The 27,722-nt window shown below is 42.8% G+C and overlaps 1 protein-coding gene across 3 annotated transcripts in view; it reads left to right on the forward strand.

Annotated features, from left to right (window-relative positions):
• Positions 1–17,459: 17,459 nt before the first annotated feature.
• Positions 17,460–27,722, forward strand: part of Ogt (O-linked N-acetylglucosamine (GlcNAc) transferase) — a 41,050-nt gene continuing 30,787 nt past the window's right edge. Inside the window, exons 1-3 of one of the 3 annotated variants that reach the window (XM_040744263.1) lie at positions 17,460–17,722; positions 20,374–20,554; positions 21,490–21,733. In XM_040744263.1, the coding sequence (XP_040600197.1) occupies positions 17,686–17,722; positions 20,374–20,554; positions 21,490–21,733 (462 nt within the window). In that variant the 5' untranslated portion in view covers positions 17,460–17,685. The remainder of the gene's footprint in view (positions 17,723–20,373; positions 20,555–21,489; positions 21,734–27,722) is intronic. The other 2 variants (XM_040744261.1, XM_040744262.1) reach the window with 2 other exon arrangements.

Below are 27,722 nucleotides of genomic sequence, written 5' to 3' on the forward strand. Positions count from 1 at the left end.
TGCTAGCCCCTACAGCTGTGTGAGCCCATTTCTTGGGATGTATATGTGTGTGTGTGTGTGTGTGTGTCTTCTGCTAGTTCTATTTCTCTGAATGACCCTGACATACCCTTCAAAGCCTTTGCTCCGTCTAACCTGGGAGCTCATCTGCCTGATACTTACAGGGAGGCACTCTTGGTCACCTTCCCAGGTTATCTGCTCTCAGTTTTAGTGAGTACTTAGGAACACTTGAGCTGTCATTGCTTCTGACAAGTAGGAAAGCTCTGTAGAGGTCCCAGGAAGGTTTTCCCAGTGTTGGTTGATGAGAGTAAACAATGGCTAAAAATTATACACCTGAGTCCTAACTAATAGAAATATTGATTAAATAAATACATAAACAAATGAGAGAGAAGACAAAATGTCCAGCTTTGAGGCATTCCAAGTAACTGTGGAAACTGGATGCTGACCTCAAGGAGGTGGACATAATCCTTAGGTGTGGGCTGCACACTGACTTTCTTTTTAAAAAGTACTTTGGAGCCAAGTGGTGGTGGTGACATACCTTTAGTCCCAGTACTCGGGTGACAGAGGCAGGTGGATCTCTGAGTTTGAAACCAGCCTTGTCTACAAGAGCTAGTTCCAGGACAGCCTCCAAAGCCACACAGGGCAATGTGTCTTCAAAAACCACAAACCAAAACAACAACAATAAAAAAAAACACTTTGGAAGGGGGCTACTTTATGGCAGAGAAACTTTCCCCCACTTAAAAAAACGATTTATATATTGGGGCTGGAGAGATGGCTCAGCATTTAAGAGCACCACAATCGCACAATGGAACGATCAGCTGATCAGGTCATTTTGTTTGTTCGTTTGTTTGTTTGAGATGGGCTAACTATGTATCCCTGTCCACCCTGGAACTGTCTATATACACTATGCTAGAGTCAAAATCATAGAGATCCACCTGCCTCTGCTTCCCAAATTTTAGGTTTAGTGCAACAATATACCTGTCGCCTTGGACAGAGGTCTTCTTTCTTTCTTTCTTTCCTTTTTTTTTTTTTTTTTTTTTTTTGGTTTTTCGAGACAGGGTTTCTCTGTGGCTTCAGAAGCTGTCCTGGAACTCACTTTGTAGACCAGGCTGGCCTCGAACTCACAGACTTTCTTTTGTTTTTGATATAGGATCTTATTCCACAACCAAGGTTGCCCTGGAACTCACATTTAGCTCAGGTAGATCTTGAATTGGAAACAATTCTCATATGTCAACCTCTCAAATGCTGGGTTATGAATATGAGCCACCGTAGCTGACATGTTTCTGTGTGTGTTTAATTTTCAAAAGATTTTTTTTACTTTTCTGTGTATGGGCGTTCTGTCTACTTGTCTATGTATTGTGTGCACGAAGTGCCCACAGAGACCACAAGAAGGCATCTGATCCACCTGGAACTGGAGCCAACAGTGAATTCCAAGCTCAAGCCTCAATAAATAAATGTTTATGTTTTTAAGTATATATAACGTCTGCTTTGTTATTCTGTAGATTAAAGATGTACTAAAAAATTAAATTGAGCAGGGCGTTGGTGGCATACACCTTTAATCCCAGCACTCCGGAGGCAGAGGCAGGCAGATCTCTGTGAGTTCTAGGCCAGCCTGGTCTACAGAATGAGTTCCAGGACAGCCTCCAAAACAATATAGAGAAACCCTGTCTCGAAACATAGAAAAAAAGAGGTTAAATTAAGATTAATTTTGCACTGGTGGGGGGCAGAGGCAGGCGGATCTCTGTGAGTTTGAGGTCAGCCTGGTCTACAATAGTGAGTTCCAGGATAGGCTCCAAAGCCACAGAGAAACCCTGCCTCAAAAAACAAAACCAAAAAAAATTAAAATATGTAGACAAAGGACTAACTAGATATTTATCCAAAGAAGACAGACAATAAAAAAGCACATGAAAAGATACTTAACATCACTGAGCTGGGGGAAGTCCAGCTATCCAAGAGACTTAAGTGTAAATGGAGTTCTTAATTGGTTTACGTAATAAAAAGCTTGAGTCAGATATAGAGCATCACTGAAGCCTAGGAGTTTGAAGCCAAATTGGGCACCACAGTGAGATGCCGAACTCAAAACAAAAACACAACGAAAAAAATCAGAAACGGGCTAAGGATGTAGCTCAGTAGTGGAGCAGATGCTTAGCAACAAGGGCCAAGATTTAGGCCCCCGAACTGTAAAACAAAACAAACAAACAAACAAAAAAAACCACACACACAGACAAATCCAGAGGGACTGGAGAGATGGCTTAGGGGTTAAGAACACTTGTTATTGAACCCAGAAGGAAGGCAAGAACAGACCCTGGATAGTTATCGCACTCACGCACACTTGCACACACTCACACACACACACACACACACACACAGAGACAGACAGAGAGAGAGAAAATTAGAGAATGTATTTGCTTTTTGAGACAAGTTTCTCTACGTAGCCCTGGCTGTCATGAAACTCACTCTGTAGATGAGGCTGGCCTCAAAGTAAATTTTAAAATGTAATTTAAAAAAGAAACACTCAGGAGGTTAAGACGGTAGAAGAACCAAGAGTTCAAATCTGGCCTGGGCTCAATAGCAAACTAAGCACAAAGACAAACAAGAGGAGAGGAAACTAGAGTGAGGGTGTGTGGAGCAATGGAAACCCTCGTACTTTACTGTGAGAATGTAAGAAGATGTGGCCTCTGTAGAAAACAGTGTGGAAGTTCCTTGAGAGGGGGAAAGTGCAGGAAAGAGAATCAGTGGGCTGGCGAGAAAAGTCCGTGAGTACATGGCACGTGAGTCAGGGTCCATGTGAAAGCTAGACACAAGAAAGCAAAGGAATCTGATCCTAGAGGCTGGAGGGATGGCTCATAGTTTAAGAGCACTGACTGCTCTTCCAGAGGTCCTGAGTTCAATTCCCAGCACCCACATGATGATGTCTCACAACCACCTGTAATTCCAGTTCTGGAGGTGGGTCTTTGAGGTTTCAAAAGAAACAGAGCTATTTCCAGTGTGTTCTCTGCTTCTATTTGTGCTTCGGATGTGAGCTCTCAGTTGCTGTTTCAGTGCCATGCCTGCCTTCTGCCTGCTGTGTACTCCCTGCTGTGATGGTAATGGGCTCCTAGCTTTCTGAAACTGTAAGCCCCAAATAAAGCCCTCCTTCTATAAGTTGCCTCCTCAGTCCTGCTGTTTTATCACAGCAGTAGAAAAGTTACCAATATACCTGATGATTTCAGTTGGAGGGTGGAGAGAACAGACTCTTTTTTGTTTTGTTTTTTTCTAGACAGGGTTTCTCTGTGGCTTTGGAGGCTGTCCTGGAACTCGCTCTTGTAGGCCAGGATGGTCTCGAATTCACAGAGATCCACCTGCCTCTGGCTCCTGAGTGCAAGGCATGCACCACCACCATCCGGCTAAAAGAGAGAAGAGAGAACCGGGCCAGGCGTTGGTGGTGCACACATTTAATCCTAGCACTCCAAAGGCAGAGGCAGGTGGATTTCTATGAGTTCGAGGCCAGCCTGGTCTTCAGAGCGAGTTCCAGGACAGCCTCTAAAACAATACAGAGAAACCTTGTCTTGAAAAACCAAGAGAGAGAAAGAATGGACTCTTGCAAGTTTTCCTTTGATATACACATGTGCATCATGGCATGTACATACACACATGCACATTTGAGCACACACATACCCATAGCACCAATAAACATAATAAAATAACAAAAGGAAAGGTCTGTGTATATAACTTAGTGGTAGAGCACTTTCTTAGCATGTCCAAGGAGCTAGCTACACTCAAACCACAGTACTGGAAAAAAAATGTCTGGGAAGTAACCATGAACGGGAAGGATAAGAATCAAATCCTGGCTGGGCGTTGGTGGCGCACGCCTTTAATCCCAGCACTCGGGAGGCAGAGGCATTCGGATCTCTGTGAGTTCGAGACCAGCCTGGTCTACAGAACTAGTTCCAGGACAGCCTCCAAAACAATACAGAGAAACCTTGTCTCAAAAAACCAAAAAAAAAAAAAAAAGAATCAAATGCCTGGAAGATAAAATAACAGGGCCCCAGGACTGACTGCTTACATGTGCCTCTAGAGAGTTGACAATGAGTCTACATTCCTGTTTCATGATGAAATCTACATTTGTCCCTGCTATTTCTTGACAGCAACAAAGATAAAGACTGACTAAGCAGAAAAGACATTTTTAAAAAGTGTGAGTGGGCTCTCAAAATACAGGGAGATGTCAAGCATGTCGAGGATCAGCTTCCAGAAAGGCCCCAAGCATTGCAGAAAAGGCAGAATGAGTGACACACATTCACCCACACAGACAACAGCAGGACACTGCCTCCTTTGCTTTAAGAAGTCAGCCTCAAAAACTTTGGAAATTCCCTGTCAGAAAAGATGAAGGAGGATGGGCGTTGGTGACGGGAGGCAGAGGCAGGTTGATCTCTGTGAGTTCGAGGCCAGCCTGGTCTACAGAGCGAGTTCCAGGACAGCCTCCAAAGCCACAGAGAAACCCTGTCTCGAAAAACCAAAAAAAAAAAAGAAAAGATGAAAGATGAGGAAGATGGAATAAGCTCCACATGGAATAGTATAGGTGTGTGTACAGTTCCGTTTGAAACATGCAATCTTTCCAGTGTCTGGAAAGCTAATGCAGATGTCTATCTAGCAGGTGGCAGGATATTTGAAGTTCTTAGTGTTCTTATCTTAGCAGATAAGACAAGAATATGGTGGGTCAGGCAGGGTTAGTAGGGCAAGTGAGATAGGAAGACAGAAAGGTAAATCCTGAGTTTGGGAAGAAAACTTGCTTGGAATTCTCTGTGCCTCTGTAAGAAGCCCTAGCTGCCTACATGCATAATGTGTTCCTTTGCTTTCCATAGGTATATTCCTATTTCTAAGTTGTCTAGATCTAAAGGGACAACTGTGATGGTTAACCTTCAATGTCTACTTGAGTAGATTTAGATCCCCCTAGGAGGTGGTGGAGAGGTGGCTTAGCAGCTAAGAGCACATACTGCTCTTGCAGAGGAACCAATTTGGGTTCCCAGTACCCATGTCAGGCAGTTTACAATCTCCTGTTACTCCAACTCCTGGGGAGCCGACCTCTACTGGATTCCTGGGCAGCTGCACTGACATGCACACACACACACACACACACACACACACACACACACACACACACACACACACACACACACACACACCCCTATAAAATAAATCTTTTAAAAAAAAGAATTGTGGCCGGGTGTTGGAACGTGGGCTTTTTCTAATTTGATTTGGTCTGATTTGGATTGCTGCACCGGTGGAGAGTTTTATCAGGGTGTGGAAACTTTTCACAGAGGACCCAGATTCAGTTCCCACTACCTACATGGCAGCTCACAATTGTCTGTAACTCCAGTTCCAGGGAATCTAATGCCCTCTTCTTGGCATCCAGGGGCATTGCATACACACAGTGTACAGGTAAACAGGGAGGCAAAGCACCCCCCCACACAAAATAATAAAATAAAATTTAAAAGAAAGAAAACAAGACAAAAAGACTAGGTATGGTAGCCCACTCCTATAATCCAAGAACTAGGGAAGTAGAGGCAGAAGAATCAGAAATTCAAAGCAATCAAGTTTAAAGCTAGCTTGTGGTATATGAAACCCTGTCTCAAAAGCTATAAAAGCCGAATTGTGGTGGTGCTCACCTTTAATCCCAGGACTCAGGAGGCAGAGGCAGGTGGATCCGTGTGAGTTCAAGGTCAGTCTTTTCTACAAAGTGCATTACAGGACAGGCTCCAAAGCTACACAGAAACTCTATCTCGAAAAACCACAAACACGTTGGTCGTTGGTGGCGCGCACACCTTTAAACCCAGCACTGGGGAGGCAGAGGCAGGCGGATCTCTATGAGTTCGAGGACAGCCTGGTCTACAGAGCGAGTTCCAGGACAGCTTCCAAAACAATACAGAGAAACCCTGTTTCGAAAAATCAAAAAAAAAAAAAACCGAAAGAAAAGAAAAAACAACAACCTGCCTCTGCCTCCCGAATGCTGGGATTAAAGGCATGCACCACCAATGCCCAGCACAAACAAAAGATTATAAAAATAAATAATTTGCTAAACAGTCTAGGATGGAGGAGATGGGCATTCTGGCTTCAGGAGAGGGTAGGGAAAAGGCACAGCGGCATATGTGAAGTAGTCCTATCTTTTTAGGGAAACGCAATCCGGATGAGTAATGCCAAGTGTGAGTACAAGGCGATATGGCAGCAGATGCGGCTGGATTAGTAGGAGGAGCTGACATATGGAAGGCCTTGGGCATGAAACTAGATGGTATATGACTACTTCGGGCTTTTATGAAAGATGTTGACTTCATTCTGGCTTGCATTTTAGGTAGCACAGAGTCAAGTGTGGAAGACCAGTCAGGCAGTACTAGTGCCCAGAGATAGAGAGCAGTTGTAGTTGGTTAAGACCACAGGGAGCAATGTTGAGATGGAGGTGCAGGCTGAATCCCAGAGCTATTTTGATACCCCACATGTGTTCTTCTGGCTCCACACCCTTTCACCTATTTTCAGCATGCAATATGAGGCCTGGTATGTTTTTCCTTTCTGTCCGTGCTGTTTTGTGGCCCAGCTCTTCACCCAGAAGTAGATGGTAGGATATTTGGAAATGGGGTTCCTATCACTGTGGTCTATTCATGTAAGGACAAATAACCCAAGATCTTCAGGTATCAGGTAATTCAGCTTTCTGAACTTGATTTTGTTTCCCTCTTTTAAATCCTTGAGTTAAGAATTCAGTGACCACTGGGTGATGGTGGCACACGCCTTTAATCCCAGCACTTGGGAGGCAGAGGCAGGCGGATCTCTGTGAGTTCGAGACCAGCCTTGTCTACCAAGCGAGTTCCAGGACAGCCTCCAAAACAATACAGAGAAACCCTGTCTCGAAAAACCAAAAAAAAAAAAAAAAAAAAAAAAAACAGAATTCAATGACCAGCCAGGTGGTGGTGGCACATGCCTTTAATCCCAGCACTCGGGAGGCAGAGGCAGGTGGATCTCTATGAATTCAAGGCCAGCCTGGTCTACAGAGTGAGTTCCAGGATAGTCTCCAAAACAATACAGAGAAACCCTGTCTCGAAAAACCAAAAAAAAAAAAAAAAAAGTTACTCATAGCTGGATTGAAAGAGTATTTGGCCCAGTCAGTGGGAATACTTTGAACACTTTGTGAACTGGTTCCCAAAGAATCTTCTTCTCTGTTTGGTGGGTGAAAGATGTTTATTTTTGAGGTGGGGTCTCATGTAATCCATCCAGACTGGCTTTGAATGTGATGCAAAGCCGATGACCTTGAGTTTCAGATCTACTTTTTTTGTTTGTTTGTTTGTTTTTGGTTTTTCGAGACAGGGTTCCTCTGTAGCTTTGGAGGCTGTCCTGGAACTCGCTTGGTAGTCCAGACTGGTCTCGAACTCACAGAGATCCTCCTGCCTCTGCCCCCCAAGTGCTGGGATTAAAGGCGTGCGCCACCACTGCCAGGCTACTTTGAACTTCTGATGCTCGATTATCCATCTCCTGCGTGCTGGAATTACAAGCATGCACTCACTGCCTTTGTTATATGCAATGCATGAATGGAAACCAGGACTCCATGCATGCAGCTTACACTCTACCAACTGAGCTACATCTTCATCCCTTGGAGCTGTTTATACAGGTTAGAGTTTCCATTGTCAAGAGATCTGTTGTATAACAGCATGAACACACTTTCAAAAATTTGTATTTATTAATATTTTTGTGTGTTGATGGCGAGGCAGGCAAGCAAATGAGATAGTTTATCTTGGGATAAATTTGATTTTTGTTTTGCATGCCTGCTCTGTTCTAATGCACTTGGCAGTCTAGTTCCTTCACCTGTGCATATGATGCACACACACTCTCCCGACAATGTACCTAACAACCTCAGAACTCTTGGAACTCCGACCTGCCTCTATCTCAGGCCACTGGTACTAGGCAGTTTTTCTTTCTTTGGTTTTTTGAGACAGGGTTTCTCTGTATTGTTTTGGAGGCTGTCCTGGATCTTGCTCTGTAGACCAGGCTGGCCTCGAACTCACAGAGATCCTCCTGCCTCTGCCTCCCCACTGCTGGGATTGAAGGCGTGCACCACCAACGCTGGGCCTTTCTTTTTTTTTTTTTTTTTTTTTTTTTGGTTTTTCGAGACAGGGTTTCTCTGTATTGTTTTGGAGGCTGTCCTGGAACTCACTCTGTAGACCAGGCTGGCCTCGAACTCACAGAGATCCACCTGCCTCTGCCTCCCGAGTGCTGGGATTAAAGGCGTGCGCCACCAACGCCCGGCAACGCTGGGCCTTTCTTTCTTTTTTCTTTTTTTTTTTCTTTTTGATACAGGGTTTCTCTGTGTAGTCCTGACTAAACTGGATCTTGAATTTAGAGATCTGCTTCCTCTGCCTCTCAAGTGCTGGAACTAAAGGCTTGAATGAAATTTAGGCGGTTTCTATTCGGGTATATCCCCAAGTATCCAGGCAAGAAGAATAAAAAGGCTGATCATTCTGAACTAGTTTTGGATACGTGTGCAGTAACACGAAAACAGCGTCCTCTAGTGTTGGGATTAAAGTCATGTGCCCTCACCACTCAGCTTGTATAAGAGTTTGAACTTGGTGGTCCTCTGTAATCTGCACTATAGCTTTGCTCTGAATAAAGTTATTATAAAGTTTTTTTGTTTCTTTTGCAAGTCTGTGTAAGCTCTTATTTTCAGTTCTTTGGGTAAGAGGCCAACAACCTGGAAACTGGCCCAGACCAGACCTCTAGTGTGTGTGTGTGTGTGTGTGTGTGTGTGTGTGTGTGTGTGTGTGTGTGTGTGTGTGTGTGTGTGTGACATAGAGACTGGACAGGGGCTTGCATCATGGTGCTTTCAGATATTACGGGTAATTTATGAGTCTATTTTCTCCTTCCCCTGTGGGTTCTGGGGCCAACTTTGATCATCAGATTTGCATGGCAACTGCTTTTACCCCAAATGAGCCACTCTCAGGCTCTGAACTGTACACTTACAAACGTTAAGATGCCTGGGGTGAAAAAATAAAGCTGGGTGTTGGTGGCGCATGCCTTTAATCCCAGCACTCCGGAGGCAGAGGCAGGCGGATCTCTGTGAGTTCGAGACCAGCCTGATCTACCAAGCAAGTTCCAGGACAGCCTCCAAAACAATTCAGAGAAACCCTGTCTCGAAACCCCGTCCCCCCCCAAAAGGATGCCTGGGGTTGTGGTGCACACCTTTAATCTCAGCACTCAGAAGGCAGAGGCAAGCAGGCCTCTGTGAGTTCAAGGACTGCCTGGTCTATATAGTAAGCGCTAGGACAACCAATACTGCATAGTGAGATCCTGTCTCAAAAATACTAATTAAAAACTGGGAATTGGTGGCACACAGCTTTTATCCCAGTACTCAGGAGGCAGAGGCAGAGGCAGGTAGATCTCTGTGAGTTCGAGGCTGGCCTGGCCCGACAGCCTCCAAAACAATACAGAGAAACCCTGTCTCGTTAAAACCAAAAAAAAAAAAGAGATAGATCCGAACCTTTTTTTGTTTTAAATAACCAGAGATTAGCTGCAATCGACATACAATCCAAACCTTTTTCTCCTAGCTAAGGTGTGGGAATCATAAATATATGAAAACTAAAATTCATTTGGCTATTCAATCTTAATTTTGTAAGTGGATTACTTTCCAAGCATAATATAAAAGAGACTGTATTGTCAGATATACAATTAAAGTATTATAACAGACAACAATGAAAGCAGAAGTAGGCTTCTGGTAGAAAATTCCTTTTGTTGCCAATAAATGGGACCACCTGAATGTGGTTCAGACTCTTCACTTAAGGGCAATCCAAATTAATTGCTAGGAGCCGGGCGTTGGTGGCGCACACCTTTAATCCCAGCACTCGGGAGGCAGAGGCAGGCGGATCTCTGTAAGTTCGAGGCCAGCCTGGTCTACAGAGTGAGTTCAGGGACAGCCTCCAAAGCCACAGAGAAACCCCGTCTCAAAAACCCAAAAAAAAAAACCAAATTAATTGCTAGGAATACTAAATAGCTTTTGGGAAAATCAGCAATGGCTATGCAGCTGCAGCATCTGCTTGTTCTTGTCCTGAAGCTTCTGGAGAATAAAGCAGAACTTGGAGTGCTGTGCTTTTTTTGTAATCATTTTTTAAAATTCTGTTTTATGGAAACCAGCCTCTTTGCAGTCTTTTTTGTTGGGATCTGGGAGTGAGGGGGTGAGAGGAATTGGACAGGGGGAAGGCTGGAAAGGAAGTATCTCAGAGTTAGTTTTTCATCTGAAAAGGAAACATTTTACTTTAAAGTGGTGGCACTAGAACCATTTCTGGGCAAGGCTTCCCCAAGTACTACACTACAAGGCTGCACTTTTGAAAATAGCTGCTGGGGGTGGGAAGGGGCGACTGTCCGCCTGATGTGATTAAGTCACGGGGTAAAAATGATCCCAAATTACTAGATTAAAAAGAATCAAGAACTATTTTTTCACTTTTTAATCTATGTATATATTTACTTCTTTAAAAATATGTGTATGGGAGTGTACATCTGCATGTGTGTGCAGGTGTCCATGAAGACCAAAGGAGTTGGATCTCCTGGAGCCGGCTCTACACAGATGATTGTGAACCACTTGGTATGGGTGCTGGCAATTAAATTCTGCTCCTCTGAAAATGCTTTTTTTTTTTTTTTTTTTTTTTTTTTTTTTGGTTTTCCGAGACAGGGTTTCTCTGTATTGTCTTGGAGGCTGTCCTGGAACTCGATCTGTAGACCAGGCTGGCTCGAACTCACAGAGATCCGAATGCCTCTGCCTCCCGAGTGCTGGGATTAAAGGCGTGCGCCACCACCGCCCGGCTTTGGAAATGCTCTTAACCTCTGAGCTATCTCTTTAGTCCACCACCATGCCCCCCTCCTTTTCTTGAAACAGGGTCTCATTGTGCAGCTCAGGCTGACCTGGAACTTGCTACATATATCAGGTTAACCTTGAACTCACAGAGCCTGCCCTTGCCTCCTGGGTGCAAAGATTAAAGGAGTACATAACCACAGTCATTTACTTATTTTCGAGGCAAGATCGCACAGCATAGCCTAGGCTAGCCTGGAATTCCCTCTATCTCTGTCTTTGCCTGTAGAGTGAGTGGCTGGGCTGCAGGCACACCCCACTGAATCCAACTAAAGGTTCGTGGATGTTAGTCCCTGTTGTTTTCTGTTGGGATCATTTATTTCAGTTCAACAGCAGAAAAGGCAACACTTGCCAACTTGTTGGCATAAATTTAAGATATTTTTTTCAGACAGTGTCGTACTTGCACTGTACTCCTGGTTGGCCTGGAAATCACTAGAAGGCCAGGCTGGCCTTGAATTTGCAATTAACTTCTTGCCTCTTTGTCCTTTAATGCTGGAATCACAGATCCTTCTTATCATACTGGCAAGATTTTAAAAATGTAAAAACTATTTTTATTTTTATTTATTTATTTTTTGGTTTTTCGAGACAAGGTTTCTCTGTGTTGTTTTGGAGGCTGTCCTGGAACTCACTCTGTAGACTGAAAGACCCCTACCCAGGACCCCCTAGGAAAAGAAAAGCAAGGCCAGGCCGTTGCCTAATGAAAGAAACCCAGACCAGGTGTCTCACCCTCAAAACAGGATGTCTGTGATAGCAGTCATGGGACCCGGATAATAATTGCTGAAGCGTGCTGGGAACTTTCATATGACAATACTAGAAAACCTAGTCCTTGGCAACTACCCTGGCCCCCAATTGTGTCTGATCACTATAGCAATCATGGGACCCGGATAATAATTGCTGAAGTGTGCTGGGAACTTTCATATGACAATACCAGGACACCTAGTCCTTGGCAACTACCCTTGCCCCCAGTTGTGTCTATGATCACCATAGTAGTCATGGGACCCGGATAATAATTGCTGAAGCATGCCAGGGTCTTTCATAAAGTAATACCAGGAAACTTAGTCCGTGGGAACTACCCCTGCCCCCAAGATGAGCCAATGAAATGCCTGTTACTTATGTATAAATATTGTACTCCCTACAAGCCCGGTATGCTCTGCACCCGAGTTGCAGTAGCATCCGCAGGCGCCTGTGTACTCAATAAATCACCTCTTGCATTTGCAGCCAGTGGTCTGACCCCGGTTCTTGGGCAGAGGGTTCGGTTCAGTGCCCGGCGCTTTGATGCCGAGGTCTTTCACAGACCAGGCTGCTTTCGAACTCAGAGATCTGCCTGCCTCTGCTCCCCACATGCTGGGATTAAAGGCATGCACAAAACTACTTTTAAAAATACACAAAACACGGGGCTCAAGAGATGGTTCAGCAGTTAAGAGAACTGGGTGTTCTTCCAGAGGACCTGAGTTCAATTCCCAGCACCCACATGGCAACTCACAACTGTCTGTAACTCCAGTTCCAGGGGATCTGATACCTTCACACCAACATATAAAAAAATAAAGTTAAATAAATTTTAAAAATACACAAAACAGATGGGCTGTGGTGGAAAAGCATTTAATCCCCGCACAGCGGGGATGGGGCATGGGACACAGAGACAGGCAGATTTCTGTGAGAGCCAGGCCAGCCTGGTGTACGTAGCTCCAGGCCAGCCAGGACTGTTATACACAGAGAGAACTGTGTCAAAAAACAAAACCAAAACAATGTCAAGGCAACCTATTAACACTGTGTCCCTCAAGAAGTTGATTAAATTTTTACAAATATAACTGGAATAGTTACAGCAGCAAAAACTTTTTTTTTTCATGAAAGGGTGGTTTCTCTATATAAAGGCCAGGGCAGTCCTAGAACTTGCTCTGTAGAGCAGACTGGCCTGGAACTCACAGAGATCCACCTGCCTCTGCCTCCCAAGTGCTGGGATTAAAAGTATGTGCTACCACCCCTCAGCTAGGAAAACACTTTTTTTTTTGGTTTTTCGAGACAGGGTTTCTCTGTGGCTTTGGAGGCTGTCCTGGAACTCGCTCTGTAGACCAGGCTGGCCTCGAACTCACAGAGATCCACCTGCCTCTGCCTCCCGAGTGCTGAGATTAAAGGCGTGTGCCACCAACGCCCGGCAGGAAAACACTTATAGCACTGAAAGTTTGTAAACTGTGCTTGGACCTCTTTTTCTCTCTCTCTTTTCTTTTTTTTTTCAAGACAGGGTTTCTCTGTGGCTTTGGAGGCTATCCTGGAACTAGACTAGGCTGGGCTTGAACTCACAGAGATCTGCCTGCCTCTGCCTCCTGAGTGCTGGGATTAAACGTGTGTACCACAACCACCTGGCAGACCTCTTTTTTTTATCAGAAGTGCAAGGTACAGTGTTTTCATCATCTGTCAGCAATGCTAGAAAATTCTTCATTGTTTGGTAAACTAGACAGTTTTGGAAATAAATCTATTAGGATATGCTGACACAATGTAAATGGCACAGGAATGATGATACTGGATTGGTCAATCTAACAGGAAATTGCATATTCAGACAAAGGAGACATTGAATAACAAAAAACTCTATTTCCAGAGTCCCCTGTTGAATGTTCAATTAGACGAACCATTGTCCTCTACATCTGGTTGTTCATAAAAAGCCAATTCTGCCCTTTGAGTGTTCAATTCTACACAAAATCTCAAGCTTAAAAAATGATGGTCATTAGAGCCACCCAGAAAGAACAACAACAAAAGCATCATCTAGCACCTGTGCTATTATCTCTTTTGTCTTTTAGTGTGATTTGTCCCCATTGCCATCCTTGTTCTGTACAAGTTTCTTTCAGCCCGTCTGGAAGGCTTCCCAATGCCACGTGACCACTCTCCACCGAAACCACAGGAAGAGGACAGCCATACTTTCATACACATAGACTCTGGACTGGAGAGCCCTAAGAGCTCCTTCGGATTTTTTTTTTATTATTCTCTTTCGGAGGTAGCAATGGATAAACAAGAGGGACAGTATGACTCACTCCACGGCTCTGCAATGAAAGTCTTGTTGGTGCTGGTAAATAAACCACGGTTCTCTTCTTTAGGGAAGAGTTTGCTCCCACTTGAGAAGAATAGGAAGAGAACTGAGCAGACAATACCCTCTTATCTACAAGCACAGAAAATAGTGCCACAGGCACATAGTCGTAGGAGAAGATGTAAGCCTCTATTTTGAAATCCTGAACTCTACAGTGGATTTATTTATTTAGTTCCCCCCCCCTTTACAAATGGTTTCAGACTGTAGACTGTGAACATCTTTTTTTTTTTTTTTTTTTTTTTTGGTTTTTCGAGACAGGGTTTCTCTGTATTGTTTTGGAGGCTGTCCTGGAACTCACTCTGTAGACCAGGCTGGCCTCGAACTCACAGAGATCCGCCTGCCTCTGCCTCCCGAGTGCTGGGATTAAAGGCGTGCACCACCAAGGCCCGGCTGTGAACATCTTTTTGGACAACATTACATAATAGACTTGGATTGGAAGGATGAACCAAGGTTTTGGCCTCTCACTTTATTTTTGTCTTTTTTTTTTCTTGAGAAGGATCCCATATTGTCGTTCAGCCTAACCTGGAAGGTATTTATGTAGCCCTGCATGGAGGCAGGAGGATCATCTCAACATCCCCAGTGTTGGGATTCCAGCCCCAAAGGACCAAGATCAGGTTCAGCTTTGCCTTCATTTTGAAGTGCATTTTCATAGAGTTTTTAGGTAAAGAAACCAAGTGATCATTGAAGAAAGAAGTGGACCTAACTGGTGTTTTGAGCCCTGATGTCTTTATTTTTCTTTTAAGACTACTGGCTCCTGAGGAAAAGTCCTTCCTTGGGCTGAGCTCAGGCAGGTGCCTTCCCCAGGCCTCTGCTTTTGTTTTGCAGGTGATCACCTTTCATAATATGTCTGTTAGGCTTTTACTGTTACATCTGTGCTCTCCCTTTTCACTATTGACATTCCAGCTGGTCACTGTTTTCATCATAGCAGCCATCATATAAAAAATTCTCCTTTCCCAAATTCACTGGCTAATGATGGCTATACTACCATGAAACCAGTTTGTTTGTCTTTAATCTTATTCCAATTAAGAAAAATGGAGAAGGCCAGTGAAATCGTTCAGTCGGTGAAGAAGGTGAAGATGCTTGCTATGCAAGCCTGATTGATGGTCTGAGTTCAATCCCCAAAGTGGAGATTTTTCTTTGACTTCCACTCGCATACGGTTCCATTGTATGTACACTGTGGTACACATACCCACCTACATCATACATGCAACAAGACTAACACATTAAAAAAGATTTCTGAAAGTTTTTTTTTTCTTTCTGGATGGTTTCAAGACCAGTTTCTTCATTGTGACTGGTTACAGATCCAAGGGGCTCTAGAATAATATCCCCACACATCTGGAGAGCTTGGGGTGCTTCATCAATGTATTTTGTTCAGCTTCATTTAACCTTTGGAATACTCTTCCAGTGATTGCAAATGGGAGCACATCGGGCCATGTTACAAGGGATAGGAAAGTAATACACCATCATTGGTGTTAGTGGCAGTGTCTGGAATTAGAATTGAAGCAGTTGATATGTTTACAAATGACTCCAAATTTAGAATTTCTGCATTTAAAAGGAAGAAAAGAAAACAGTGAAAGGAGCACGATAGCAACCCCTTCAAGGCGATGACCAGCACCAGTCTTCCTCGGATGCCCCTCTAGTCTGAGGTGTAGGTTCCCTTTCCAGACAGTAGAGCCAAATGTACTTCATTAAAACAATGTCAGTATTACTCTTAAGTGACTTTTTTGGTTTACCTAACCAAACTTGAAGTTCCTTGAGGGCAAAGATTTTTGTCTTTTCCATTTTATGTTTCCTACAGGGCCTTGCATATAGAGATTTTAGTAAATGTTACTTTATTGACTGAAGAAGGTATGATTGACCGCTAAGTTCCTGGACCCAAATTTCCCAGGTGCTATTCTAGGACGGCTCTTGGGTGATTCTTTGACGGTGTTTTTCCTTGTTGAGCTACATGAGCCTCACAAAACAATTTTTTTTCATAGCAGCAAAATGTCTAATAGCCTGAGAATTCCCTCTCAGATGAGGGGAACCCAGACCAGTTTTCTATAAGAAGCTGTCCGACTGGGAGCATGACCTGACATTTACCAATTTACTTAATTAATTATTTTGCACTAATCAGTAAGGCCTAAACATCTGCTGGTAGGATCTGAAAGGCCTGTTCTTAAAGCAGAAAAGCTGAGTACCTTCACTAAAGGTGGGGCACTTGGTGGGGGAGGGGCTTGCCAGGTGTGTCAAATGAAAAGATAAAGCTGGTGTCTAGGAGAGTTTAAGTAGCGAACTTTCTTTGTCACTACATGTGGTGTTTCTACGAGGTGAAAGAAATTAATAACATCAACTTTCTTTGCACTCATATCCAGATTTCACAGTTTGGTCAGTGATTCCAAAAAATTGAACCAGCATTTGAGGATTTATTTATTTATTATGTCGCCAAGGGATTAGACAGGAAACATTTTTACACAAGCTCACTGATTTTTTTTCTTAGATCAGAGAGTTTTTTTTTTTAAAAAGGAAAGAAAAAGACTCTAAGAGATCTAACTATATCCTCTAGTGTCTTGAAATAATTGCTTACTGATGTGACAAGTTATGTTAATAATTTCTAGGAACAAGGCAGGAGATATAAATTAATAACAATATGACAAAATGTCTGAACGCTGCATTTGAAACCGCAGCAGAGCTGTGTTGTCAAAGGAAGGCAATACGGGATTCATTGTAGATACGTAGCGCATTTTGGCATTGTTGAATTGCTTTAAGGTCAATGGCATTCGCGGACTTCTAACGATTTGCAGCGCTGTTTGGCTAAACGAAGCCACAACTCAGAATCTGGAATTTTGAGGAAAACGAATCATCTTTAACATTTCTATGGTTACTTTTGGCATGCAAAATCGCAGCAGGTCCCTGAGTAATTGAACATTTATCCTGTTACTGTAGACTATTATTTTCCCGAATACCACAACAATTTTGAATTTTCAGGCTATATGATTCAAATCGGAGATGTTTGGGTTCACGTAGCCCAGGGAAAGCATCATTCTTCTCATCAAAATACTTAAATTCATGGGTGGAGTCCGAATCAAGAAGCATTCAAATCGGAACCGGCTCCCCCATCGTTTTGAACAGTCCGGTCTCTTGAAATACAATTCTTCGCATTTACTTGCTTAGAACGGACACAGTGGCCATGTAAACTATTATCTTACGAAACTTTTCTAGACGTCTCTGACATTCCTGCTAACATCGACATCAATGACTGGTAGTGGACTCCTACTTTAGCTCTTGCCAAAAAAATGTAATCGACGTGCGTTTTTTTGCCCTTCCGCCTGGCTCTTAAAAACTTGCAGGCTCTTGCCCCACAGGGTGCCCTTAACCCGGAGTTGCCTTGACAGGGTTGTCGCATGCGCTTTCTATAGTCGTGTTTGTCGCAATGGACCTTGGGCGGAAGGTTACGCAAGAGCAAGTAATTTGATTACAGTCATTTTGTCGGTAGTCTTGTTACGCGCTACCTCCGCGGGGTACTTGATTGTAACAGAAAGTAGTTCCGGCCTGTGTTGTTTCGGTCGAAGAGCCTTCGCCGCCATTTCAAGACAGAGGTAGATGTCTAACAAGAGTTCTCAAGATTCGAGACCAGTATCTGCTGCCGTCCCTTACGCCTTGCAAAACACGGGTACGGCTGCTGCCCTTTTTCTGCTACCTCTAGAAACATTCTTGCCAGGAGTGGCGGCAGTAGAAGTCAATTACCCCCTTCTTGCTCTATCTCAAGAAGCTCCAGATGGCGTCTTCCGTGGGCAACGTGGCCGACAGCACAGGTACCAGTGTCCCGTTCTACTCTGGCAGACGTCCCTTTGGGGTCTGGCGCCTTCTTGTATCTCTCATCACTCCCTTCCCTCTAACCATCCCCATTACATCAGTGGCATTGCTGAACTCTGTCGAGTTGTACTGCCATCTGATCGGGTTTGGTGCTGTCGTCCGTTCTGTAAACATTCCCTCGTTGCTTGCTTACATTTGCTTGCTTTTGAGCTTTTTCGTTATTTTATCCCACCAATGTTCTAGCCTCCTCTCTTGGGACGCTTGTAGCACACGTGCGCGCTTAGAATGTCTTTGAATGGGCTGCATTGGAATCTTTCTGTCTTCAACGCAGCTGCTTTCTCCCTCAATTCCAGCTCTCGCTCCCTCCGGTGCTCTTCCATCTCCCTCCACCCAAGCCATTTTCCCTTGGCCACATTTAGTACCCCTCTGCGAGTCTGGGGCGGGGGTGCTATTTTGATGTAATCTTAGCCTCACTTTGCATCAGGCAAAGACTAGCAAAAGCTCGTCGATGTGTGTGTTCCAAGTAACCTCAAGAAGGAACCTAGAGCCGCACGCAGGCCGGCACCTGGTGTTCTTGGGTTGAGTGGCCCCGGTTTAGGTTGGAAATTTCCAGGGGGTTCTCTTAGCCATCGCCCAATTGCACCCGTTGCCCCTATCCTGAGTTTCCCACCCCGTCGGCCCTCCCCGCTCGTGGCAACCACACCCTTCCTCTGCAAGCGTGCCAGTCCGATGGTTGTTTCCTATCCTCGGGGAAGAAACCACCTCGGTGCGTTGCTTGGCATTGACCACCCTGCCCGCCCAAATCTCTCTTTGTGTTACGTTCTCAATGTATTCCTCCGCCGCCGCCTCTGGGTTTTCATCCCCATTCTTTAGCCCAGTTATTTCTTTATTCATAGGGCGTGTATTTTTTTTTAAGTTTCCATCCTTGCTTGAAGAGTTTGTAAAGCACCTGGAGTGTAGCTGCACAAGTGCAAAGTGGTTCCCCCTTTTCGACAATTCATTCCCGAGCGTTCGTTACTGAAAATAAGAAAACTAAATTGTAGGAGTGTCCTTCAACTGCCTTTCCAGATTGAGGCTATTTGGGGAGGGAGGGAGTGAGGAGCCGGGCTGCGGTTCTAAGGTTTCCAAGAGGAAATTGTTTTTTGTTGTTTCGCAGTCGTGATGTGTCAAGGTTTTAGTTGTGCGACATTGTGCGATAAATGGATGAATCTTCAGTAGTATCTCATCCATAATTGGTGCGGGTGGGATTAATAATTCGACCCCCGCATTCCCGGTTTCCCACAGTGATTTTCAAAGATTTAAGATTCCGTGTTAGATTTTTGTAAGCGCTTGCCCTTTTCTATTTATTTGAGGAAATGGCCATTTCCAGTATTAAAAGAGCAGATAAGCGACTTGGAAAAGCGCCGACAAGTAATGTGCTAAATTTAGGAGCTAGAAAGTGCTGCATTCTGGTCTAAAATGTAGTTTTCTGGTTTATGTTAAAGGTCCGACCTCAGATTTGGACACAGATCTTACCGGTCTTTGTTTCTGTGGTCAGCTGTGCATTCTGTCAGGAAATTACTTTCTAGAGCATCCAGAGCACGCATCAGCCCTGATGTGGGGGAGCTTGGTTTACATTTGAGCTTGTCCCCACGACCTTGGAAAAATTATGTACGCTCTGTGGTTTTCCATTCTAACCACCTAGAGAGTTGAATTCCTTGTGTATCACTGATGAGAGAAATGTTTACAGCTGAGCCTTAGGCATGTACCTGGGCTTCAGCTTTTCATTATGTATGTAAACCCAAGTCCCACAGAACAAAAGTATTTTTTGTCATTATATTTTACTGAGTGTTTTATATTGTAGCGTTTTTCAATTTTTGCAATGGTAGGTTGCCTAGATATATACAAGGTTGTTTTCAATGTCTTAATCATTCCGTGAGAGCCGGGAACACAGCGGAAAATGTTAACGCTAAGGCAGCGTGGGTGGGATTTAGCTAATTTGGTCTCCTTGTGAGTCCTTGCCAGTAACGAGGAACATTTGGGTCTTTGTTTAAAATGTTTGGTGAAGCTATTAAATGCTTCAGCCCTTGACAGATACTAGTCTTGTTTATCAGCTGCTTTAAAAGTGAAAGTAGCACTCTGACTTCAGTTGTTTTCCTTAGGCTTGTTTTTATTGTTGCTCCTAAAAAAAATAAAGCTGTAAATGCACAAACATCAGTGTAGTTCTGGAGACACCTGGAGTCGCCTGCACTGAGAAAGTGTTAGAATACCCCAGCCATTACAAACCGGACGAGAAATGTAGGATGAAGTATTGTTAGCACTAGGTTATTTTGACAAATCTTTTAACTTTTGCAGATTTCATGTTTAATGTTTTGTGTCAGTGTGCTAACTTAGTTTAGTGACTATGATTTGTAGTTTAAAAGTACAAAATGAAAACATGTCATTTGGAAGTAAATATTGGTGTGGTTTAGAAAAGGACGCTTTAGTAATGGGTGAAGAGATGGCTTCTGTAGATTGGGGCTTTAATATGCAGAACACTCTAGTGCTTTACATAGGTTCAAGCATTTTCATCTTTAAGTTGAATTTACCATATTTTTACATTTTTTGGTTTGCATTTCTAACTTTTTGTTTTCCCCCCCTCCTTCCCTCAAATGTTTTGATGATTCTCCAGAACCAACGAAACGTATGCTTTCCTTCCAAGGGTTAGCTGAGTTGGCACATCGAGAATATCAGGCAGGAGATTTTGAGGCAGCTGAGAGACACTGCATGCAGCTCTGGAGACAAGAGCCTGATAATACTGGTGTCCTTTTATTACTTTCATCTATACACTTCCAGTGTCGAAGGCTGGACAGGTAGGAGATGTGGGGGTGCCTCTGGGTGCTGAGCTTACAAAATGAAAATTAAATATTTGAACTGAAGTGTTTTCCGATGATGGCTTTCTTCTGAGCCACCAAGCACAGGTGCTCTTTTGCTCACCTTTGACATGCCTAGCTGCTAGTTTTTGTCTCCTATTTTGTGGGGGAAGCATATTATCAATATGATGAGGTTTTCCCCCTAGATTTTATCATTTGGGGCTGCTGCTTTATTCATTCTTTCCAGATAAGTTTTTTTTAGTGTACATCTGAGCATCCAGACCTGTCAGCTTGAGGGCCTCTAGTAAGAGGGGCAAATGTAGTTCAAGTTGCTTTTAGCTAATCACTTGAATTAATCAAAAGAGAAGAATTTGTACTTTGGATCTTTTAGTAAATTAATCATTTGGCACGTTTAGGCATTGAAGATGACTGTCATTAAATCTTAACAACAAGTGGAAAATGACATTCAAGCACATAGCATTTTTATTCTTGATCTTAATGATCACGTTATGCAATGTGGCAGTTTGGTGACAGATTCTAATAACAGTTTTCTTAAGACCCAGCTTTCCAAGCCGGGCGTTGGTGGTGCAGGCCTTTAATACCAGCACTCGGGAGGCAGAGGCAGGCGGATCTCTGTGAGTTCGAGGCCAGCCTGGTCTACAAAACGAGTTCCAGGACAGCCTCCAAAGCCACAGAGAAACCCTGTCTCGAAAAACCAAAAAAAAAAAAAAAAAAAAAAAGACCCAGCTTTCTTGTATGAAATCTGGATACCCTCATCTTAGAAAAGTTTTAGTTTTCAAACTTCTGGTGTGTGCTGGTTAAAGGGTAATGTTGCATAGCACAGGGTTTTCAGGAACTGTTACAGTTGAATATGAGCCACGGCTCCTTTTTTTCTAATATGCCTATCCATTCATCAACGCTTTCCACTTTTCCAGATCTGCTCACTTTAGCACCTTGGCAATTAAACAGAATCCCCTTCTCGCAGAAGCCTATTCGAATTTGGGGAATGTGTACAAGGAAAGAGGGCAGTTGCAAGAAGCAATTGAGCATTATCGACATGCCTTGCGGCTCAAGCCTGATTTCATTGATGGTTATATTAACCTGGCAGCAGCCTTGGTAGCAGCAGGTGACATGGAAGGAGCAGTACAAGCTTACGTCTCTGCTCTTCAGTACAATCCTGTAAGTAAAAGTTTATCAGGTCTTTTCCCTTCACAGCAATCCAGAAAACAAACATCATTTGATACTTCAGACAATAGGGGTTTTTTTCCCATGAAAATCGAGTTGATATGTTTAATATGTTTATGCACTTGAAATGATGAAATTGATTTGACTTGGTCTGCGTGACTTTAAAAAAAATCCACCGTAATATTTACAAATTTACATAGCATGCTTTCTTTAATCCCAGTAGAGAGGCAGGCGCATCTCTCTGAGTTCAAGGCCAGCCTGATCTACAGAATGAGTTCCAGGATAGCCAGGACTGTTACACAGAGAAACCCTGTCTCAAAAAACCATAAAAAATTATACTCAATAAAATTCTTTTGGTAATGCTAATAAAGCACAAGACACAAGTTTTTTGTGCTATTTTAGTGAACTTTGCTTAAATTCTGATGGGTATTTACATGGAATGATGGGTAAAAAGTGTTATGATAAAGTGTGAGGAGGACCTTGGCGGATTCTATGGCAGGCAAGGGTGACAGAGTCTGGGGACAAACAGCTTAAGTGAGAAGTTTTATTAGAAAGGGAAAGTGGGGGGAGGAAGAGTAGAGGTAGAGAGACACATAGAGGACAGAAGAGAAGAGGGAGACAGGAAAAATTCTGTCTGCCCCAGGGAACATCGGGAAAGAGAGTGCAAGTGGGTGGGGTCTGGCTTTTAAAGGGGTCCTTTGCACCTGTGTGCAGACTAGTGCTCATGAAACCCTGGGCTGACCAGAGTACTGCCTGAGTGCATTCTGCCAGGTGACAGGGGCAGGCCAGCATAATGCCTGAATCCTTACAAAAAGATCTTAATCTGCAATATAAAATGGTTTTTAAAAAGTTGCTGATATATTAGTGATGTGGAAACTAGATTACAAAACAATCTCAATGTATCCCCTCCTTCAATATAGTTAGAAGTAGTAGAATTGCCGGGCGTTGGTGGCACACGCCTTTAATCCCAGCACTTGGGAGGCAGAGGCAGGGGGATCTCTGTGAGTTCAAGACCAGCCTGGTCTACAGAGCGAGTTCCAGGACAGCCTCCAAAGCCACAGAGAAACCCTGTCTCAAACCCCCCCCAAAAAAAACCAAAAAAAAGAAGTAGTAGAATTAAGGTAATTGTGTATACAGACCAGACTTTGCATTAGCTCTTCAATTCTTTTTTTTTTTCTTCTGAGACAGGGTTTCTCTGTATTGTTAATCAAGTTGCATGTGTTTTCAGGGAATAAGTGTATCCTGGTTAACAGACATTAAGCTTATACTGTATTAAGAGTCCGGGAAAGATCAAAATATAGTGTGTGAAACAAAAAAAATTTAGATAAAATACAGGGATGTAAAAGTTGCCCTGGACGTTGGTGGCAGAGGCAGGCGGATCTCTGGGAGTTCAAGGCCAGCCTGGTGGTCTACAGAGCGAGTTTAAGGACAGCCTCCAAAACAATACAGAGAAACCCTGTCTCAAAACCAAAAAAAAAAAAAAAAAAAAAACCAAAACACAAAAAAACTTGCCCTTTAAATAGCTGATGTAGTTAAGGGAAAGTGTCTGTAAACTTTTAAGAGATAAGTGTTGGGGAAGGGTCTTGGCAGCATCAGCATATACTTGAGCTATATCAACATTGACTTTGCAACCACCCTGGAAGAGCTTAATGATTAACTGGTACAGCTGCCATTATCTAAAGTCTTTACAATCTCAGATATGGCTGCTTCAGATACAAGTCTTTCTGAGTCCTTTACCATGATCCTTTGATGAGGAGGGCATTATTTCTAATTTTACCAATAATAAAATCCCCAACAGACTCGGGGTTATATAACTTTCTTGAGATCACGTAGCTAGCAGTGGTGAAGTGGAGGTTGAAACTTGAAGTTGAATTATCGAAACAAATGTTGATATGAACAAGAAAGTTTAAAAGGGTCCTCTGTGTCCAAAGGCAGTCTTTGTGCACAGCCTGGAAACAATTCTCCATATCTGCCTGGCTCTTGACTCTAGCCTTACAATTTAGCAAACTAAAGTTTATTTTAGTAGTTTGCCAAAGCTTTGTAATCATTTTCATCTTTGTGTCTTTTTGGTTTTTCGAGACAGGGTTTCTCTGTATTGTTTGGAGGCTGTCCTGGAACTCTTTGTAGACCAGGCCGACTTCCCAACTCAGAGATCCGCCTGCCTCTGCCTCCCCAGTGCTGGGATTAAAGGCATGCACCACCACCTGGCTTTGCTTTTATTTTTTTAAAGGTAAAAATCACTGTATGGAATGACTGTTTTAACTGTTCATTGAGATGTAATAAAGTTTGGGTCTGGGCCAATTCTTCGTTAGAATGATACCTTAGTTTATCTACATGTTTTTATTTGTGAGTTCATTACAATAGTTTTTACTCATTTTGTTTTTAATCTAGTGAGAAATTGCATAGGCTTGCAGATAATGAAAGTAGTTTTCACGTATTTTTTCAGTGGTATTCATTTTATATTTGAAGTTAGAGTGCATTTATAATTTTTTAAAAATATTATGTACATTGATATGTCTGTGTGAGATAGCTGGATCCACTGGAACTCAAGTTACAGTTGTGAGCTGCCGTGTGGGTGCTGGGAATTGAACCAGGGTCCTTTGGAAGAGCAGTCAGTGCTCTTAACAATTGAACCATCTTTCCAGCCCCAACATTTGTAATTTTTATTGCAGTTCTATCCAGTTTACTAACAAAGTTTTTGGCAACTAACCTTGAATGGGCTGTTGTAGGGCTTGTACTTGACTCTTCCTAAGGCACAGGATAGTGCATTCTTTTCCTTCAGTAATCAGGCCTAGGTTTCTCCTTTCCTTTGTAAACTAAACTTGGCTCTCTTTCATAGTTGTAATCCTGGTAAACTTTACTCTGCTAATTTATCTTGACATTGGTTCTTGTGTAGCCTAAGCTGGCTTCTAACTCACTAAGTTATTGAGGATGGCCTTGAACTTCTGAGTTTGCTGCTCCTTCCTCAGTGCTGAGGTTATAGAATGCACCATCATGCCCAGTTTCTGTGGTATTGTGGATAGAACCTAGGTCTTCATGCAGGGTAGCTAAGCCCTCTTCACCTGAGCTAGATCCTCAGCCCTGGCTCAGGTTTTTAGTTCCCTCTCTGTGTAGAGTGTTACCTTTGCTGACAGTATATCATAGGCTTATATTGAGAAGGAAAAATTAAAGTGAGAGACAAAGCCATGCAACTATCTAAATATATACTATTTCTAGTTTGTATTGTTAAATATCTAACCTATTAACAGGAAACTCAGCATTATGTACTTCCAAAGCACTAAAACAATGAGTTTATTTCTTCCCACCCTGCTCTGTTTCTTGTAGGGAGAAATGCTATTTTATTTCTCTGTTCTTAACAGAATAAAAATGGAATTGTGCCAACTCCCTCAATTTCACTTAAATAAACCACAGTGGTTGTGTTTTTAAGTTTTCAGGATATCTAGTCGTAACTAGATGAGACTTCCATCAAATGCCTATTGTCAATTCAGCACTACCAGTGTTTTGAGTCTGTTCCTTACAGTGTGTTCTTTGTGATATATGAATTGCTGCTCTAGCATGGGTGGAATTGTAGGTGCAGCTGGCAGTCTGAAAATTAGTTGGAGAAACTCAGAATGTGTTGGTTTTGTAGCAGTGAAAAATGAAAATGTTAAGTTCATTTTACTGGTTTTTCAGCAGTGCTTCTCCTCTTATAAGTCTGATTCTATTACAGAAGTTTTGAGATAGAGCTGTTTCATATTTTTATATTTGGAGCTGCTTTCTGTAATGTTCTATGCCTTAATATAGTTGCTGAAACTTTAGCTTGTCATATTTTAAGGCTCTGTTTCTTCTGGGATTCTTTCTCATGTTAGCTTGTTAGACTTGTCCATACTTGGCAATCAATCCCTTTACAAATTATGCATAGAGTTCTTATTTGTGTGATAGATGTAAGTTGTTGAGTTGTTTCTACTTGGATGGTAGATAACACAGTGTAGAGTGTTACTGTCATGTTGCTTTTGTTGTTGTGAGAGTCCCAGATAGAAGGTTTTCTCATAGCTCACCTATTTCTACTTTTTTCCACTCTGGGTCACATTTAAATAGAGTTCTTATTGTTGTGTACAGTGACTGGTGAGGAGTTGGGGAATGTGTTCTGGAGGGGTTATCATGTGAGACAGAGCTGACCTGATCCATAAAGGAGAAAAGATGTAAGCTCCTCGGGTGATTATTGTTGGCGAGTGTTAATCAGAAGACTCCCTTGAGAGGGTGCTTAGAACCTAAGCATTCTGTAGGACGGTAAACAGCAAGTAGACTTCCCAGGCTGAAGTGGTGAGTCAAGTAGTGACGAGAAGCGAGTGTAGTAGAGCAGAGTCAATTGGAAGATTTCAGAAGAATGGAGGCTGCGCAGTTTGAATTGAATTTGAGAGGCAGTTGAGAACCACTGTAGGTTTTTATTGGACTGATTTTCCTCAATGCATGCGTACGTAGAGGGATGCTAAGGGGGTCCAGAGGTGGAGCATTAAGAGGAAAGTCGGGAAGCAGTAGTTACACTAGGGAGGGACATAGGAACACCTTATTCATGGTTCCTTTAATCATACTGTTTTTGTCATTGTTTTTGATGCTCTATTCCTTTATATCTCTACTTAGCTATGAAGGTCCAGCTTAAATCTCTCCTTTGAGTGTGTGTGTGTGCGCGCGCGCGCGCATCACTTATTTTCCTTCGTTTTGGGTATATTATTAAATCAAGGTTTTCATGAATATTAACTAGGGATGGACAGAATGAGCCAGGTTTAAGCAAAGTGATTCTCCTAGTAGATACTGTTTTGATTTGACAGCTTAAGCAGAATTTGACACAGGATTTTAAATGGACTTTTGGAGAATTGTAGTGTTTCTTGTATTTTTGTAGATATTTAAGTATTCATACGTGTGTGCATGAATGTATGTTTGTACACTTGGATTTAATTATGTTTATTTTGGTTTTCTAAACATTGTTGTTATTATGTATGTGTGTGTGTTGTATCTGTGCATATGAGTGTAGTGCTCTTGAAAGCCCTAAGGAGGTGTCAGATCCCCTGGAGCTGGAGTTAAAGGCAGTTCACAGCTGCCTTGTATAGGTGCTAGGAATTGAACTCAGGTCCTTTGAAAGAATAGCAGGTTCTCTTAACCACTGAGCCATTTCTCCGGCCTTACTTTGGCATTTTTGAGACTGAGTCATGAACCGAGTAGCTAAGAATGACCTTGAATTTTTAATGACCCTGCTTCCATCTCAAGTGGTAGGATTATTGACATGTGCCACCATGCCAGCTGAAAGAGTTGTTTTGCTTTTGTGATACTAGGGATTGAATTTGTTTCGTAGGCAAGTGTTCTGCTTCAGAGCTCTGCTCTCAGCCACTCTAGTAGTCTGCTTAATAGGATATGTTTTGCCTTATCCTAAAGTGGACTTATTTTACTATAATTGTTTTTTCTTTTACAGCTCTGGAGATCAAACCTAGGGCTTTTGGCATGCTGGTTAATTTTTTTCTACCAACTGACCTACATTTCCAGCTGATGAGATAATCTCTTTGTTGTGGCATGCTGTGATGAATCTAGATGATATGACGAAATATAATCCTCCATCTAAGTTCATAGAAACTAGCTGGTAAAATTATGTAACAGTGGGTAAAGATATATGCTGGAGAGATGGCTCAGTGGTTAGGAGCACATACTACACTTCCAGAGGACCTGATTTCAGATCCCAATACCCATTATCAAGTAACTCAGCCTCCTGTAACTCCAGCTTCAGGAGAATGCAATACCTTTAACTGCAGAGGGTACCTGTACTAATGTACACACCCCATATTTGAAATTAAAAATAGTAAAACACATCTTTAAAAAAATACATCTTTGGGCTGGAGAGATGGCTCAGAGGTTAAGAGCACTGGCTGACTGCTCTTCCAGAGGTCCTGAGTTCAATTCCCAGCAACCACATGGTGGCTCAAAACCATATATAATGAGTTCTAGTGCCCTCTTC

The sequence above is a fragment of the Mesocricetus auratus genome, unplaced genomic scaffold (assembly GCF_017639785.1).
Source record: "Mesocricetus auratus isolate SY011 unplaced genomic scaffold, BCM_Maur_2.0 Super-Scaffold_100003, whole genome shotgun sequence".
Taxonomy (NCBI): Eukaryota; Metazoa; Chordata; class Mammalia; order Rodentia; family Cricetidae; genus Mesocricetus; species Mesocricetus auratus.